The 16708-nt window shown below is 34.9% G+C and overlaps 1 protein-coding gene across 10 annotated transcripts in view; it reads left to right on the forward strand.

The window, feature by feature from the left end:
• Window positions 1-16708, forward strand: part of LOC141556459 (metastasis-associated protein MTA1) — a 610678-nt gene that overhangs the window by 308223 nt on the left and 285747 nt on the right. For 7 of the 10 annotated variants that reach the window (XM_074290601.1, XM_074290600.1, XM_074290604.1 and 4 more), the window contains one exon: window positions 4120-4233. The exons of 1 other annotated variant lie outside the window; for it this stretch is intronic. In XM_074290601.1, the coding sequence (XP_074146702.1) occupies window positions 4120-4233 (114 nt within the window). Of the gene's footprint in view, window positions 1-4119; window positions 4234-4881; window positions 16353-16708 lie in introns of those variants that run through there. 2 more of the 10 variants (XM_074290610.1, XM_074290609.1) reach the window with 1 other exon arrangement.

Genomic DNA, 16708 nt, shown 5'->3' on the forward strand with positions numbered 1-16708 from the left:
TGTGTTATATCAAATAAAATGAAATTTAATAGTTGCAAATTTATCATGTTCAAATCTTGGTAGCATTTTTAGGAACATCATTGAAAAGCTGGAGCACATCTACAGGAAGACAACCAAAATGAGGAAATCTCTTGAGTTCATGCCATATGAGAATGGTTTCCAGGAATTGGAGCTATTTAGGCTAAAAAAGAAGAGACTTAGAATAAGAGAGTAATCTTCAAGTATTTGAAGTATTGTCTTCCTGAAAAGGGATTTGGCTTGTTCTTAGTGCTGCGAAACAGAACTAAGAACAATGAATCAAAAGAAAAAAAAAAAAATTAGGCTTGAGATAAATAAAAATGTCCTAACATCTAGAGTTATTCAAAAATGGAACAGCCCTACCTCAGGAGAGAGGGGGTTCACCTCTTAGAGTTCTAGCAAAGCTTATATGAGTTACTATTATAGAAGGACTTGTGTAAGTGGGATTCTGTGGCTTTCTGAACTTATTTCAAATCAGTCCACATCTTGCCTTCAGAACCACACCGTGCCATACTTTAATATCAAATCCAAAGTCAAGAAATATTTTTGAATGATGAAACAAAAAAAAAAAAAAATCCGACTAAAAAAAAGTATTATAGTGACAGAGAAAATCAAGACAAAAACCCAAAAGAAAACAACTCCAAATATTACGACTACAATTTCACCTAGAATCCTAGAACAGATAAAATATTTTTAAAAAAAATTTTTTTAATGGGGCAGCTAGGTAGCACAGTGGATAGAGCACCAGCCTTAAATGCAGGAGGACCCAAGTTCAAATATGATCTCAGACACTTAACACTTCCTAGCTGTGTGACCCTGGGCAAGTCACTTAACCCCAGCCTCAGGAGGAGAAAAAAAATTTAATTTTGAGTTTAAAAAGGTTTTGGCAATGAAACAAGTGCTAGAAGTAAAAAATGGGCAGTAGGACTTATAGAAGAGTGGGGGCCGGGGGGGAGAAATTGGAAAGGTAATTAACATCATGGTTTAGGAGGTACAAAATCTTACCCAAGTAACAAACTCTTTGAAAACTGGAATAGACAGGAAAGAAGCCAACAACTCCATGAGACAAAAAGAAATATAAAAACAAAGTCAAAAGACTGTTTTAAAAAAAGAAGAAAATGTAAAGAATAGAAGAAAAAAATGAGAATCATTGGACTACCTAAAATCCATGACTCAAAGAAAAAAATCTAGATATATAAATACCAAGAAATCATTAAAAATAAAAATAAAAAAATTACTCAGATATCTTAGAACTAGAGGGCAGAATAGAAAAAGAAAGAACATACTAGTCACCTACTTTAAAAAAAAACTAAACTCAAAAACCTCCAGGAACCTGCTGGGTAAAACCATCAAAGGAAACATATTGCAAATATCCAGAAAGAAATAATTAAAGTGCCAAGAAGCCACAGCCAAATTAGCAACCTCTGCCATAAAGCAGCAGAGAGCCTGGAATGTAGTATTTCAGAAAACAAGAAACATAGAATAACTTACCTCACAAAGGTGTTGTGAAGATTAAATGAGATTTTTTTGTAAAGTTCTTTTAGCACTGTGCTTGGTACATAGTAAGGAGCCTTATAAATTCTTGTTCTCTTTTCCTTTATGTCTTGAAAAGAATGGAAAGAGAAAGGAAAAGATATAATAGGAATTGGGGAGAGGAAAGGAAGGTTTAGGGGAAAATTATTTCCCATAATCTGGGTATGTAAGTAGACATCTAATACCAACAAGAAGAAGGGAATGAGAATCAGCTGACGCTTGAACCTCTCATCTGAGCTGGTCAAAGAAAGGAAGAATAGGCATACACATTTGTATAAAAATACAACCCGCCCAACAAGGAAATAAGAGAATAGAAGGAAAAGGAAGAAGATGAAATTAGAAGGGCAGATTAAGGGAAGAATTAGTTTTAAGGAAAACAAACTCTAACAAAGGATGTACAAAAATATTTATAGGTAAAGGACTAAATGCAGAATTTAATGTTTGTTTTTTTTTTTGACATGGATAATGCGGATATTTGCTTTTACAAATTTTCGTAATGTTCCGTAATAGGGGTTTTTATTTCTCAAGTGGAGTGGGGAGGTGAGTAGATTTTTGCTGATTAAAAAAATAGATTTTTTTTAAATTTAGCTCTTTTTAAAGTGGCAAAGAATGGAAATTTTGCGGGGGTGCCCATAAATTGGGAAGTGGTTCTACAAATTATATTGTAAAAATGTAATAGGATACTATTTTGATCTAAGAAATGATGAAGGGGATGGTTCTGAAGAAGCCTGGGATGATAAGAGCCAGGAGAATAATTTATATGATGACAACAATATGGTAAAGACCAACAACTTTGAAAGAATTAGGAACTCAGATTAGTGTACTAGCCAACCATTTCCCAGAAGATTGATGATGAAATATGCTATCCAATATAGAAACTTTTTTTTGCTTGATTATACATGTTTATAACAGTGGTTTTGTTTTTTATTGTTCCCAGTTTGGGGTTGGAGGTGTTGGATTAAGAGAAAGAGAGAGATAGTTTTTGATTAATGAAAAATATATAGTTTTAAAAAAGAAAATAAGGAATGTGAGAAAAATTCAATTCAGAAGATATATATTGTCCACTCCAAGCAAAGTACTGTGGTAGACATTGAGTCCTACTCTCAAGGATCTTACATTCTACTGGAATATGATAATTTTCAAATAATACTGCTCTTTATATTGTTCTGTACAATAAAATGTAAAGCTGAAAAGAAAATCTATCCAAATACAGAAAAAATGACAGGTTTGTAAAAGAAGGAATCAATTCATCTTTTTAAAGAACTATATAACTAGGACTGAACTGTCCATATGTACTGTCCAGTAGCCATGCTTTTGTCCATCAGTCTTTAGCTCTCTAGGACAGAGTTCCAGGGACCTTTGAGTGGTTGCATGGATAAATTACAAAATATCTGTGAATTTACATCTTCATATTCACTAACCTCTAACTGATATTTAGTATTTTCTTTTAATTATGATTTTTTTAAAGAAAACACTCTAATATGGAGTTCATAGACTTCACCAAACTGTCAGAGATATCTATAATACAAAAATCTTGTCCCTACAAAGTGCTGGATTTTTAAAGACAAAGATTGTGCTATGGATGGGACATAGAATATTATACTACAGTAGTATTCTAGTAGAGGAATGGGCTATGTCAAACCATTGCTCTTCAGAAGGGTCTTCAAAAAAGAATTAGATGAGCCATTCACTGGTAAAAATAATGTCTTTTTGTTCAGGTAGAGACCATACAACTTATCTATAGCTAGACAAAGAAGATTGAAAGGCTAGGAGCAACAAAAAGATACTAAGATAGTATGCTAAGGGATCCACACACTTGCCCCTCAACTGGGGCAGCAGCTGATATCTTAAAAACTAAGTCAGACTACTGAGTCAATACACTGGGAACTGAACTATGAAAGCAAGACAAGGAATAGAATGGAATGGATATAACCAAGGGTATTGGTTTTGTGATCGTCAGGGTGTGGCAAGAAAAGGCAATTCACAATGCTCACTGAATGGAAACTTCTGGGTTCAATTATATCATCAGGCCAATTCATGTATTTTATTAGATGAGTCTAATTTGCTTCCCACCTTTTTTTCATAAGCAAGAGATATAAATTATCTAACAAACTCTTGTTTCTACCCTAGAGACTAATAGGCATAGTAGATTCAGATACAGAGAGTTGTTTTTTTTTTAAAGGCATAGGGCAAGGTGGAGGATATCAGGCAAAAGAAGTGTCTAGAACATAAGACAATTGTTTGAAGAGAAAACTAGGCCGTCTAAAACAGCTTTTTGCCTGACCATAACAAGAATGAATTGTATAATATAAATACCTAATATAAATTGGCACCATTTCATTTTCTACTCCCAGTTAAGTAATTTTGAATATTAGGTGTCATTTTGTTTTTTCAGGCTGCCAACTCTGCATCTTCTATTGCTATGATTTCATTTCTTAATAATGAAAAAGAATGTAACTTTCTTTCTTCTCAAAACCTACCCACAGTCTCTTATCTACAGATTTGAACATCAAGATTTAAATATTTAATTGATGTACAAGATAAAATTTGCTTTTTTTTTCCCCCCAGTAATGTTTTTGCCTAAGAAAACAAAGGACAAGGAAATTGAGTCTAAGAGTCAATGTATTGAAGGAATTAGTAGGTTGATTTGCACTGCAAAGCATCAGCAGAACATGCTACGGGGTAAGTGCTGAATTATTTTCTAAAAAAAACTTACACAACCTCCTGTGTTTGTAGAATATTCTTAAGTTCCTAACATATTTTTCAGTTGTTTCTGTTTTGGTTTTTTTTGCTGAGGCAATTAGGATAAAGTGACTTACCCAGGGTCACATGGCTAGGAAATGTTAAAAGTGTCAGAAGTCAGATCAGGTCCTCCTGACTTTAGAATTGATGCTCTATCCACTACACCAACTAGCTGCCCCCAATTATAAGCATTTTTACTATCCTTGTATTTTCCTTCTAAAAAATCCTAGCAAATCAGTTAATTTGGGATTATTTTAAATGCTTCCAGAATGATAGCAATACTTAATATAATCCTGAGTTAAGCTGGAAAATTAACAAAATATCTTTCTTTCCCAAAAAAAAAAAAAAAAAATTATTGTCTTCTCATTTTTTAACCTGTATTATACCCCTCAGAGTCCTTCTTCATTAATGGCTAACCTGGAATAACAGATAATGAAAAACAAATGGAATGTTTTTAAGAAAATCTTATTATTACAAAGTTAGAATGATATGGACCAGGCATATAAACATCAGAAGTTTATCACAGCAGGGAATTTGGTTTGACTTATGCTTTGGAAAACCTGAGTTCTTGTTTCTTTCTTTATCTAGTTCTCATTGATGGAGTAGAATGGAATGACGTCAAGTTCTTTCAGTTGGCGGCACAGTGGTCTTCCCATGTCAAACATTTCCCTATATGCATCTTTGGACACTCTAAATTCAATTTCTAGATTCCTGAAAGGTGAACAAGCAAGGAATAAGTGAGGAATGATCATTCTCACTGGAACTATCAAGTGCTGCCTATTTGCTGACTGAAAGCCCATTTTGCTTTCTAACCTGCAGATGATTGACTGCTTTGCTGGAATGTTTTCTGAATTACTTTTTTTTTTCATTAATATTTCAGTTTACCACAAGGGACATGCCCTTAAAAACACAAAGAAAGAACAGTCTTAAATATGAATGTACTTATAAGCTAGAAATTAATTGGAACAACTTCCAAGCTGGAGAGCAGAATAACTGCACTGCTTATTAATGTTGAACATGTTTGAAGAAAGATTTTGGGAAAAGAGAATAAGGACAAAACTAAAATTTGGGAATCTCATTTAGGATTTTTTTTTGTTTGGTGGGGAAAGGAAAACACTGAAGAAAAGAAAAAAAAAGATATGCAACTTGAGGTTTCCAAACAGTACTTTTCTACCCAGAACTTCTGAAACAGGAAATATTTTCTTGCTCTCCACCATCTTTTTCATAGAGAAAATGAAATCTGAAGATTTCTCAAGTAGCAGTAGTGTAAAAGGGTAAGTCACTTGCATCAAGTTATCGATTTCATCTGGCAGGCCCAAACTGGGGTCTATTCAGCTCACTACATCTCAAAGCAGGTGGAAAGTAGAAGAAAAGGAAACTCCCAGATAAGACATTGAGGAAGAATTGCCCAAGGTGATTTACAGTCAAGATGGAATCTGATTTAGTGCTCCTACCTGGAGAAAATCCTAAGGGCAAGAAACTCAAGGAAAATGCCACTCCAAATTCAAACCACCTGTGTTCTTCCTGCTTCCAGGAAACTGCTGCCAGTGCTTGGTGGTCAGCAGGCTTGCTGCTATCCTTTAGAGTTTTTCACCAACTCATTCTTTTCAATAAAACCTCCAGCCTCAAAAGAAACATATTTTAGTAGCAGATTTTTTAAAAATACTTTTAAACATGTATATTTTAATTTGCTTATCCCTCCCAAAAAATGGGGGAATGTTTCTGTTATGTCTCAGCATTCCTTTGGTGACCAGTAACTGAGCCAGGTGTGATCTCTAGGTCATTCTGCTGCATCCCCATTGTTGGAATAGAACCAGCTAAATTAACATCCAAATGCTGCAAACAGCCACAAATACTACTTTCTTTAAACTTCACCAGTCATGCAACTTTTCCTATAGACCTCACCTCCTATGTTTTATTGAAAAACACCATTATTAATCCTTGTGACTTTTATTAGTTAAACAACCTAAAATGGATCTATTTACCTCTAGATAAGTGTTTTGCTAAATTGTTTTCTCTCTCTTTCTCTTAACACCCCAACTCATTTAGTCTCAGGCTACTATCCTAGATATAGAATAAAAAAGAGATCATAGCCAGTACTGACTCAAAGGTGACCCATAGAACAGGCTCTTCCAGAAAAGTAAGAATTTTGTATACCTTTAATATTTCTTTGATTCCTGAGGCATTCATTTATTCTGGGAAGCTTGTATTCCTATACCTTTCATTAACACTTGGTGTCATTTTCCTGGAAAATGTCCAGTGTATCTTCAGAAGTAACTGATCTGTTGACATATGAATGCATCATCTGCACTTAGCGTGATTGTTAAGATATTAGGTAAAATGGACTGTTGGACTGAACCAAAGAAGTATACTAGTATCATCAAAGCATACAATCTTTTAGAAAATACTGTGTGCTTTCTCTTGATGAACATACTTTAGAGGATACATATATCAATTTTTAAGGTTATAGAATCAATATCTGGGGTTTCTTTGAGCTTGTATTTATGTTACTGGTCTATTCACACCATAGATAGAAATGATTGAGTTGTCCACACTTTTTCACCTCCACGAAAAATGTATTTAAGTAAAAGCTTATTTTTTTTCCTAAGCTTAACAGTCTCCTTGATACTGAGAACCATGTGGTCTTAAAGCCTGCAGTAAAATCTTACTAGATGGCAGTGTATACCTTCTATACCATTTTTTGGGCAGTGAAGATGTTAACAGGACAAAATTTTAAATATAAATATAAATCTGTAACATTCCAAAAGATGTACTCCTACCCTCTCCAAGTAGTCTTTTCTAAGTCTTATAAACAGTCAACAATGGAAGGAACAATTCTGTTTTAGAATTATTTTCATTGGGCCTAAAGACTTTTGCTATAGCTATTTGTTAAAGAAGTAAATAGGAAACAGCATGTTTGAAAAACAGCCCCAACAGATCATCATCAGGTTTCCAGAAGAGATATTTCAAGCTCTATCAAAAAATTCAAACAGGTGTAATTATGGAGAAATTGAGGCAGGATAGAGATTAGAGCGGTTTTTAATAATTTATTTAATGGGAGAGATTTACTGGGACCAAACGGATCCATAGTTTGGTCCCAGGACTGAATAAGACTATTGTCTCCAAGAATCCAGCAAACAATTTGAATTCTCAACGACCTATATACACATGGCTCAGACTTAGGGTGTAGATTGAGGCAGGGGTGGAATCAGGGTGCTGAGAGTGGGAACGGGAACTCTGATAATCTGGTTCTGACAGAGCATGGAGGATGGGATGACCTAATGTGGGGAGGAACCCCGAAGATGGAGAGAAGCATCTAGATAAGATTAGGTATCTGACATTCTGGTAGTTTGTGATGGGGAGAGGCATTCTGATATTCTAAAACATAAGATCTTTTATCCTTATCAAATATTCTGATAAAGAGGGAGGGGAGGTTTTGCAGGGCTGAGCTTTGAACTGATTTTTATAAATTGAAGCAGAGAAACAAAGTTAGAACTGGGTCCCGATAATTAAGGAGACTGAGTCAGGACAATAAAAGAGAACTGTGGCATAACACAGAAAGGCATGTGGGCTGAAAAGGAGAGGGTAGTATAAAATCATAAGAGTTGGAAGGCAGCTTAGAAGTCATCTAGTCCAATCTTTACTTAAAGCAACATTTCCTTAAGTCTTCCTTTTTCTACCACCACCAGTTTCCCCAGCAAACACCCTAAGATACACCTAAAAGCCAGCTATTGTAAACTTAACTAGCAAAACAAACATCCTTGTACAATTCTGAGGATAGTGACTAAGTGAGTAACTGATTTCACAGTTAGTCTTTTGTGATTAGAAATATCTCTTTGAGAGATCAGAAACCTATATGTATAGGTTTTCTTTGTAGTCAAATTTTCTTTGTAATCAAAGTCAGTGTAGTCATTCTAAGAGCAAGCCATCAGAAAGGTCTGCAAAAGCTTTGGAAATTTTAATATTGAGCAATGAGCACTATTCATAAAATGTTTGGCACTTTACTAAAGTCCTTACTAAATGTATATTTTCTTCTCTTCCCTATTGAGTACAAGAGATATGGGGAGGGCCAGATAAAGAAGGATGGAAATTGGTATAGTCTTTGGTTTTTGTTAAAAAAAAAAAACAAAAAACAAAAAACAAACAAACAAAAAAAAAACCTTTGACTTAAAATGACCCAAAAGTAGACCTTTATTTTTCTTTCCATGGCAAGAAACAGAAACTATTTACTTCAAGGATATAAAAGTTTTCTGCATACTGCTCTGGGAATTTCCTGAATGCAGCAAGTTTGATATGAATCTGAAAAAACATTTTAATGTTTTGGATCTCATTGGTATGTCTCAAGAGGGTTTCATTTCATATTAATCCAGCAATAGTAATAACAGAAGAACAGAATTATTTGTGATACTTTGCAATGAGTTACTACTATGAAATGTTTCTTCACAGAATCAGAGATTTTCAGAACTAAAAGGGAAGCTGGGGAAATACACAATCCCAGCTTCGCTTTTTGCATTTGGAAAATAATCATTAAGAAGATGAGAGATGGGGCAGCTAGGTGGTGAATTAAATAGAGCACCATCCCTGAAGTCAGGAGGACCTGAATTCAAATATGGTCTCAGATACTTCCTAGCTGTGTGACCCTGGGCAAGTCACTTAACCCCATTTTGCTCAGCAAAAAAACCACAAAAACAAAAAAAGAAGATGAGAGATATCCAAATTCCTCTGTCTCTGTAGTCTGGTTTTCTGATGACATTCCCTCCTATGCCAGACCTGTTAAGTTCTTTGAGGACTTGTTGTGCTTCTTGTGTCCCATGTCTGAATTTTCTTTCTGTGAACTGCTGTGTTTAACCCATCTGCAATACTATTCATTTCCATTGGGTATTAATTGGATTGTATTTCATTCAAATGGAAAGAATTTCCCAAAGAATTACTGGAATTTCTTGAGAAGAATCCAGCTGAGACAGTGTTCCAAAATAGAGTTTTGATTTTAAATTATTTATAAAGAGTTCCTAACACTTTCAAACCTTATAATAAGAACTTCTTTTAAAAAAAATTGGACCCCAACATCTAACTCTTCTAAAGTTGACCTTTGGCAGCCATTCTTAAGATCTTTGTACCAAGTTGAAATCAACAAGAATATTGACAAGATAAAAGCAAAATGTTTCATTTCCTATCTTGGATCACAAGAGTATTATCTCTAGAATTTTGTCTTGCTCTTGAAGTTTGATTTCAACATATAGTTTCCAAAAAATGTCATTCTAATGACTAATTCTAGTTTTTCTTTATAAGTGTAGTTTCTTTGGCTATTAGTTGGAAAAAAGAATCAGCCAGCAAAAGAAATTCATTCTTGCTGCTGCATTTTCCAGGCTTTTCCCTTGACTCCTGTACATGCCATCTTTCCTCGTTTACATATGTATGCATTCTGTCCAGTAGCCTTGAAAACCAGATCTATAAAAATCATGCTTAGAATTAGAAAGCAAATTGCAAACACAAGGTCAAGAGTTGGCTGAGACAATGCAAATTGGGGAGGGAAAAAACCAAAGAATTTCTATTTAGACTTGTGTGTCCTCAAAATCACTGCCAAATCAGTATAAGTAAAATTTAAGCCTTCTGAAGGGGTTTCTTGACTTGGCAATCATCCTTGAGAGAAATGCATTTTACCACCTCATTCCACTCATTTTAGATTTCATTGTTAAATCTCCATTTGGAGACATTTTAAGTATCTTTTGTTTGTGACCCGGGAACCAATTTCTATTTGTATTACTTTATAGTCTGTAAAAAAAAAATACATTGATTATTTTGGCCATTTGTTTGCAGTATCTCTGTGCTCTAGAACATGGTCATTGTCCATCAGAGTTCCACATGGTACAAAGAAATATGTGTGTTCTTTTGCTGTCCCATTTAAAAAGCACCATAAATTTCATAACTCTAGTTTCTCCAGATATTATTTCTTATTTTCCTTTTTGTTTTATCTTTGTTAAATTTACTCAAAACTTAAAGAAAAATATTGAAGTCTTCTGTCACTATTGTATTACTGACTATGTCTTCTTAAAGTTCAGTTTTTTCCTTTGTGAATTTAGATGCTGAGCCATTTAAAGCATTTAAGTTCATTACTGATTTTGGTTATGATGACTTTCAGCATAAGATAGTTTTGTTTCTCCTTTTTTCATTTTTTGAATATTTGTTTTTGTTTTGTCTAATTGTATGATAAGCAATTCCTACTTTTTTAGATTCATTTGATGCATAGTAAATTTTTTTTTTCTATCTCTTCAGTTTTATTTTGTGTATGCCATTGTTTTTTAAATGTATTTCTTACAAGCAACAGATTTTAGGGAATAATTTAATCTCTTCACATTTAAATTATAAGAATTAGGTTTGTATTTCCTATCATTTATCTCTAAAATTGGGCTTTTTTTCAAGTTATGATTTTCCTTTTTCTGCCATAAACGAAGTACAGTTATCTTTTTCGTAATATGTGGGTTAGAGCCAGCACTTCTACAATCTGTAAAATCTATGTAAAACTTTTTGGCTGTTCTCTTCATACTAGAGAAGTCTGGATTTTCTTTTTCTTTTTCTTTCATGGGTGTTTACCTTATTTTAAAATTTGGATTAATTACTGTAAAGGGTTGAAACTATGAAAAGGTTTACTTGAATCAGACTTAAGGCTAATTACCTTTTCGATATGAGACAATGACTATTAGCATATGTTTGGAAAAATGGCTCTTCTCATTATTTGGTCTTAAGATAATTGTAGGCAAGGATTAGAGGATGGGGTGAAACAAGCCAGAGTCACTTGGCAACAGGAGAAAGGTGGAGACACCGTTTTCAAGATTTACTTTTGCAATATCAGAAGCAAAAGAGACAGGCCAAGTGGTCACTGAATTCCTTATACAAGCATTTGCAATCATGGGTGTGCCACAAGCAATAAAAACAGACAATTGACCTGCAAATACTTCTAAACACTTTGCACACTTTTGTGCACAGTATAAAATTTTACACACTACTGGCATACCCTTTAATCCTCAATGACAGGCAATAGTAGAAAGGAGAAACAGAGACATCAAGACATGCCTCCAAAAATGAAAGGGGGAGCCACAGGTAACACTAGAGAACTTAAAAATTTAGCTCTTTATACAATTAACTTCTTGATTTTTGACAAAGATGCACTGGCTCTGGAAGACAGGTTTTATAATCCACCAGAAGGGCAGTGTCCAGTGCAAGCAATTACACTATCTTTCGATGATCACCAGGTGATGTGGAAAGATCTAGAAAGTGGTGAATGGAAGGGACCAGATAGGTTAACTGCTTGGGGGAGAAGGTTTGTTTGTATCTCTACAGTTGAAGGAATCAGATGGGTGCCAACAAGCCATATTCACTATATTCGCCTTGTCCACTTTACTACCTATGTAGCTGTGGACAAATCACTTAACCTCTTTGGACCTCCATTTCTTCTAAGTGTATAAAATGAAGAGATTGGCTAGAATTATCTGTAAGGTTCCTTATAGTTCACAGGTAAATCTTTGTCTTCCTCAATCCCAAGTAGGTATAAATACTTACTTCAGGATGGGACTTGGTATACTAAAGTGACTGGGAAAAGGTTCTGGGAAAGGAAAGGGTGGCCTTTCAGGGAAGAGCTTGTAAGGAGTGGGATTGATACCTTTGGGATATAGAGCTATGTGCTGGGATAAAGACAAGTTCATTGATGGACATCTCTATTGGAGTCCTACAAAAGGGAAAATTAGTTAGAATTCATTGATACACCTAAAAGAGTGAGCTATCTGTTGGAAAGAATACATTTGACATTTTAGAAATGGGAAGTGAGTGGGACAGTGACCCTTACCCAAATTAAAATCAGAGACTCCTGAGATTTAAAAAAAAAAAAAAAAGCAAAAGGATATTTTATGATCTGGAAAGAAAGGGTAACTCTCAACAGAGAAAGAAAGTGTCAGTAGAGTAGTGCAAAGCACAAACTACAAAACATAAGATTTATAAGCCAGAAGCCATCCCCTATACTTCCAACCTTTTCTCCTAATCTCTGAAGAGTCCAGGCTTACACTCTAAACATGGAAGTCTATCCCAATAAACAAAATATTAGTAAATAACAAACTTTTAATTTTAAATTTCCCTAGAGAACTAAGCAGATATTCTTGGATTAGAGAATTCTGTTACCTGAATTCCCAAAGCCATCATGACCTTTAAAAGAAGTACTTAAATGCTAATTAAGAAGTGGGGAGAAACAGGAGGAGAAATACTCATCCAAGAAAATAAAATACCTGCAGCTTTTTAGCTATAGTTCACCTTGTTATTGCAAAGTCTCAAGTCACAATTAAGGCATAGTTTAAGACCAATTCCCATGAAAAGTCTTCACTTAATTTATCCCATTTAGTCCCTCAATCAGCCCCTGTATCTGTATCATTCTTTCTTATTTTTTCCTTTGAGGTCTCCTTATGCCTTTTAATTATCTCCCACACACACTAGGATGAGGATCCCTGCCCCAATATTAATTCCCTTTTCACTGGGCCCCCTTAGTGACATCAATCTCTTCTTCCTTACTCTCTTTTCATTTCATTGTCTTTCCCTTTCTATTTCTCTTTATTTCTCCTGTATTGCTTAGAAGGCTTGGGTTTTGCCTTGACTGCAGTAGAGGAGTTCCCTATCCCTAGCGCACAACAGGCCATCCTGGCCCTGGTCAGTGGTTTGTATATCTAAGGGTGAGGCAAGCAGTTCAGGCTCTGGTCTTTGTTACGGACATGAAATCTTGCCCAAGATGGTGATTAGGGGCCCTTGTCACAATCTTGATCAGCACCCTAAATCATGAATTCTTGCATTTGAATCCTAAATTATGGCACAATTCTCATCAGGATTTGGGAGCAACTGCCTGACTAACTAGTCCCAAGTTTGAGGAATACTTTTGTAAATTGAACAGATATGAGAGAAGATATGATATGAGATAAGATATGAGTAAGGTATTCATTCCCACTGAAGCATATGACTCAGAAATCTGGCCCTTGAATTCTCTAGAGAGGAAGATGGAGTAGGAAGAAGTAAAGTTTCCAGTCCCATTCCATCTATGGAATTGTAGCTTCCAGGAACCATAGTCACAGCTTTGGTCAATAGCTAATAAGCTTGTGGCCTAGTATTGAGTTGTCAGCCATCTAGCTAGTTCATTTGGATTCTGTTAGAGACTACTGCAAGAGTCATTAAAGGAAGCTTTATTAGTGATATATTAATGCTTACCAGCACTAGCAATCAGTGGTAGGTCACAATAATTCAGAGAAAAGTGGTAAAGCAAAGATAAAACTAAATGGGAATAGGGAGAGAAAAGGAGTAGTGCTCCTATACAGGAAATTTAGGTGATTCTTATGGGTTGGAGGAATCTCAGCATTTTCCAAATATGGAAGATAGGCTGTCCAAGGTCAATAGCTATTTGAGTAGGGTTTTAATGGTTTTTTTCTAGGATATTCTCCCAAACTACATAGGTATGATATTCTTCCTCAGCCTGGTGGAATATCACACAAATAACTATCCACCCATGTCATATAGTATATTTCACTCCTCACAGGGAAGTATCAACACAATCCAATCTGTTCTCACTCTAGCAGGCCCAGTTCCCAGAATATAACCAGTCAAATTCTTAAAGATTATTCTATTTTGGGAACATACATTCACCTACTCAAAAGTTACAATAATGATACTTTTAGATAATTCTAACCATTTATTTAACATTATGGCATAGATACTAATATAGTAAAATAACTGTACAATGAAATACATCATAGTATTTCATAGAGAGAATATACACAGAAACCTGGCAGAGAAAACACATGAAAAAGGAAAATCTAGGATACTCATGATCATTTGGGCACCACACAAAACAGAGAAACAATAAAGCCACTTCACTGTTAGTCCTCACCACTCTACAAGTAGAAAATGCCAGAAAAGTCCTCTTCTATTAGAACCTAGAATTTACAAGGTTTCTTAAAAAAAAAAAAAGTCACTTTATTGTTTTTAACATTTCCTCCAATATCCCTTCCATTCCTCCCCAAGACCCATCCTATATAACAAATAGTAGTTTTAAGAGAATAAAAGGGGGGAAACAAAATATTGAAAAAAAAATCCCTTCAAAATGTGCTAAACCTGTGGTAGGTGTGAGATATCCTCATATATCTTTTCATATAAGCTTTTTTCTGTATATTATCACCTTTAAATTGGCATTTTCCCTGGGGCAGCTAGATGACACCATGGATAGAGTACCAGCCCTTAAGTCAGGAGGACCTAAGTTTGAATCTGGCAGACACTTAACACTTCCTAGCTGACCCCAATTGCCTCAGGGAAAAAAAAAAATTTTTTTGACTGCTGAAACACCAGGTGAGGTAATCTCTAATTAGGACAGTGAAGCACTACAGTAGAAATTCTAAAGTTGAAAAAGCTAAAATCTCCAGGGCACAGTCTCTGACATGGATAGCAAAACTATTGTTGAGTGACCTTGGGCTTCTCTTTCCCTCTCTCTGGGCCTCAGTTTTTTCCTTTGTAAAATTGGAGAGGTAGAAGAATTGAGATGAGAATGGGAGGAAACATCTCAGCCTACCTTGTTCAACAAAGATCTAGAAAATATACTAGATCAAATTTTAATTTAATTTAGTAAGCCTTCCCTCCCCCCCCCCCAAAAAAAAAAGTCATGGTGAGTAATTTCTATAGCCCAAGACAGCTCAGGAGATAGAGGAATTATGTGAAGATTGGAGATAGGGTCAGGCCAGGAGTGCCAGTGGTAAAAGAGATATTCCAACATTCAGGAACTGAAAGAAAGCTAAGATAAGGGAACAAAGGCAGTAGAAACTAGGGCAGAAAGAGTTCCCCAAAAACCTCTAGATATAGGAGAAGGTGTCTTGAGGTATCTCTGTTGCCCCACTTCCCATTTCAAGATAACAGAAAGGAATGGCCAAAAAGCTTATACTCTACACATAAAGAATTACTATGTAGCTGTGGAGAGCAAAAAATAAATTCAGATGAGAATAACTTGAAAAAAATCTATAAGCAAAACCTCAGACAATAAATGCAACTTGAATATAAGTCCAGAAAGAATTTCTAGAAAAAAGTTGAAAAAATAAAGATGCTTAAAATTATTTTTAAAATCAAATAAAAGCAGTAGAGAATGGGGAAAGAGGCAAGAGCTCAGTAAGAAATACATGAAAAGAACAGCTTGAAAAAAGTTACAAAACATTTCTGAAGAAAATAACTCCTTGAAAATTAGAATTGGCCAAGTAGAAGCTACTAATATGGAGACATCAAGAAATAATTTTTTAAAAGACATAAAAAGACTGGGAGTAAAAATACAGAAGAAAATGTGAAATGTCTCATAGAAAAAAATTGACTTGAAAAAAAGATCAAGGAGAGATAATTTAAGAATCATTGAGCTACCTAAAAGCCATAAAACAAAAAAGAGCCCAGACATATTTCATAAAACCATAATACAGAATTACCCATAAACCAGTAGACAAAGTAGAAATTGAAAAACTTCATCAATCACTTACTTGAAAGAAGCCCCAAAATGAAATCCCCAGGAATATCATAGCCAAAATCCAAAATTCCTATTTCAAACAAAAAATATGACAAGCAGCCAAAAAGAATTTAAATAATGAGAAACCACAATCAAGAGACAATATTTAGCAGCCACCACTATAAAAAAGTAGAATGCTTGTGAGGATATAAGCTTATGTCCAAGTGTATCCTATCAATCAAAGCTGAGTATAATCCTCTAGAAGAGGAAATCATTTGTAACAAAACAGAGACCTTCCAAACATTCCTGATTGAAGGGGGAAAAAAAACAGCTAAGTAAAAAATTTGACATACAAACACGGAAGTCAAATGAAGCATGTGGAAATATAAATATGAGAAATCATAAAGGACTTAAAAAGTTAAATTGTTTACATCCTTATTTGGAGAGATGACACATGTAATCTCTTAGAATTCTATCCTCATCAGGGATTTTTTTTTTTTGGAATCTAATTAGAGAGAAGGCCTGGGAGTGATTCTTTTATGTTTTAATATCAAAAGAAAAATGGAAAGAGTAGAAAAGAGGGAGGAGAGGGGGAGAAGGGCATCCAAAGAATTTATACAATAAAAATTAGGAGTGAAAGGGAGCACATGGCATAAATTTCACTCTTCTGAATTGAGTAAAGGAGGAAAGAACACACATACATACACATATGTGGTACGAAAATCCATGTTATCTAATAGGGAAATTGTTGTAGCTGTCTTTAAGAGCTCAAAGCATATGAGCCCTTTGATCTCAGAGGCAAGATGAATGAGGCAGGAAACTCACGGAGTATAAAAAGAGCTCCAATTTATTATGCCATACAGCCTTGTTGATATACATTTTTGCAAGTGTGATCAGGGTGTAAATAGTAGACAATCC

This window comes from Sminthopsis crassicaudata, chromosome 2, assembly GCF_048593235.1.
Source record: "Sminthopsis crassicaudata isolate SCR6 chromosome 2, ASM4859323v1, whole genome shotgun sequence".
In the NCBI taxonomy this organism is placed as follows: Eukaryota; Metazoa; Chordata; class Mammalia; order Dasyuromorphia; family Dasyuridae; genus Sminthopsis; species Sminthopsis crassicaudata.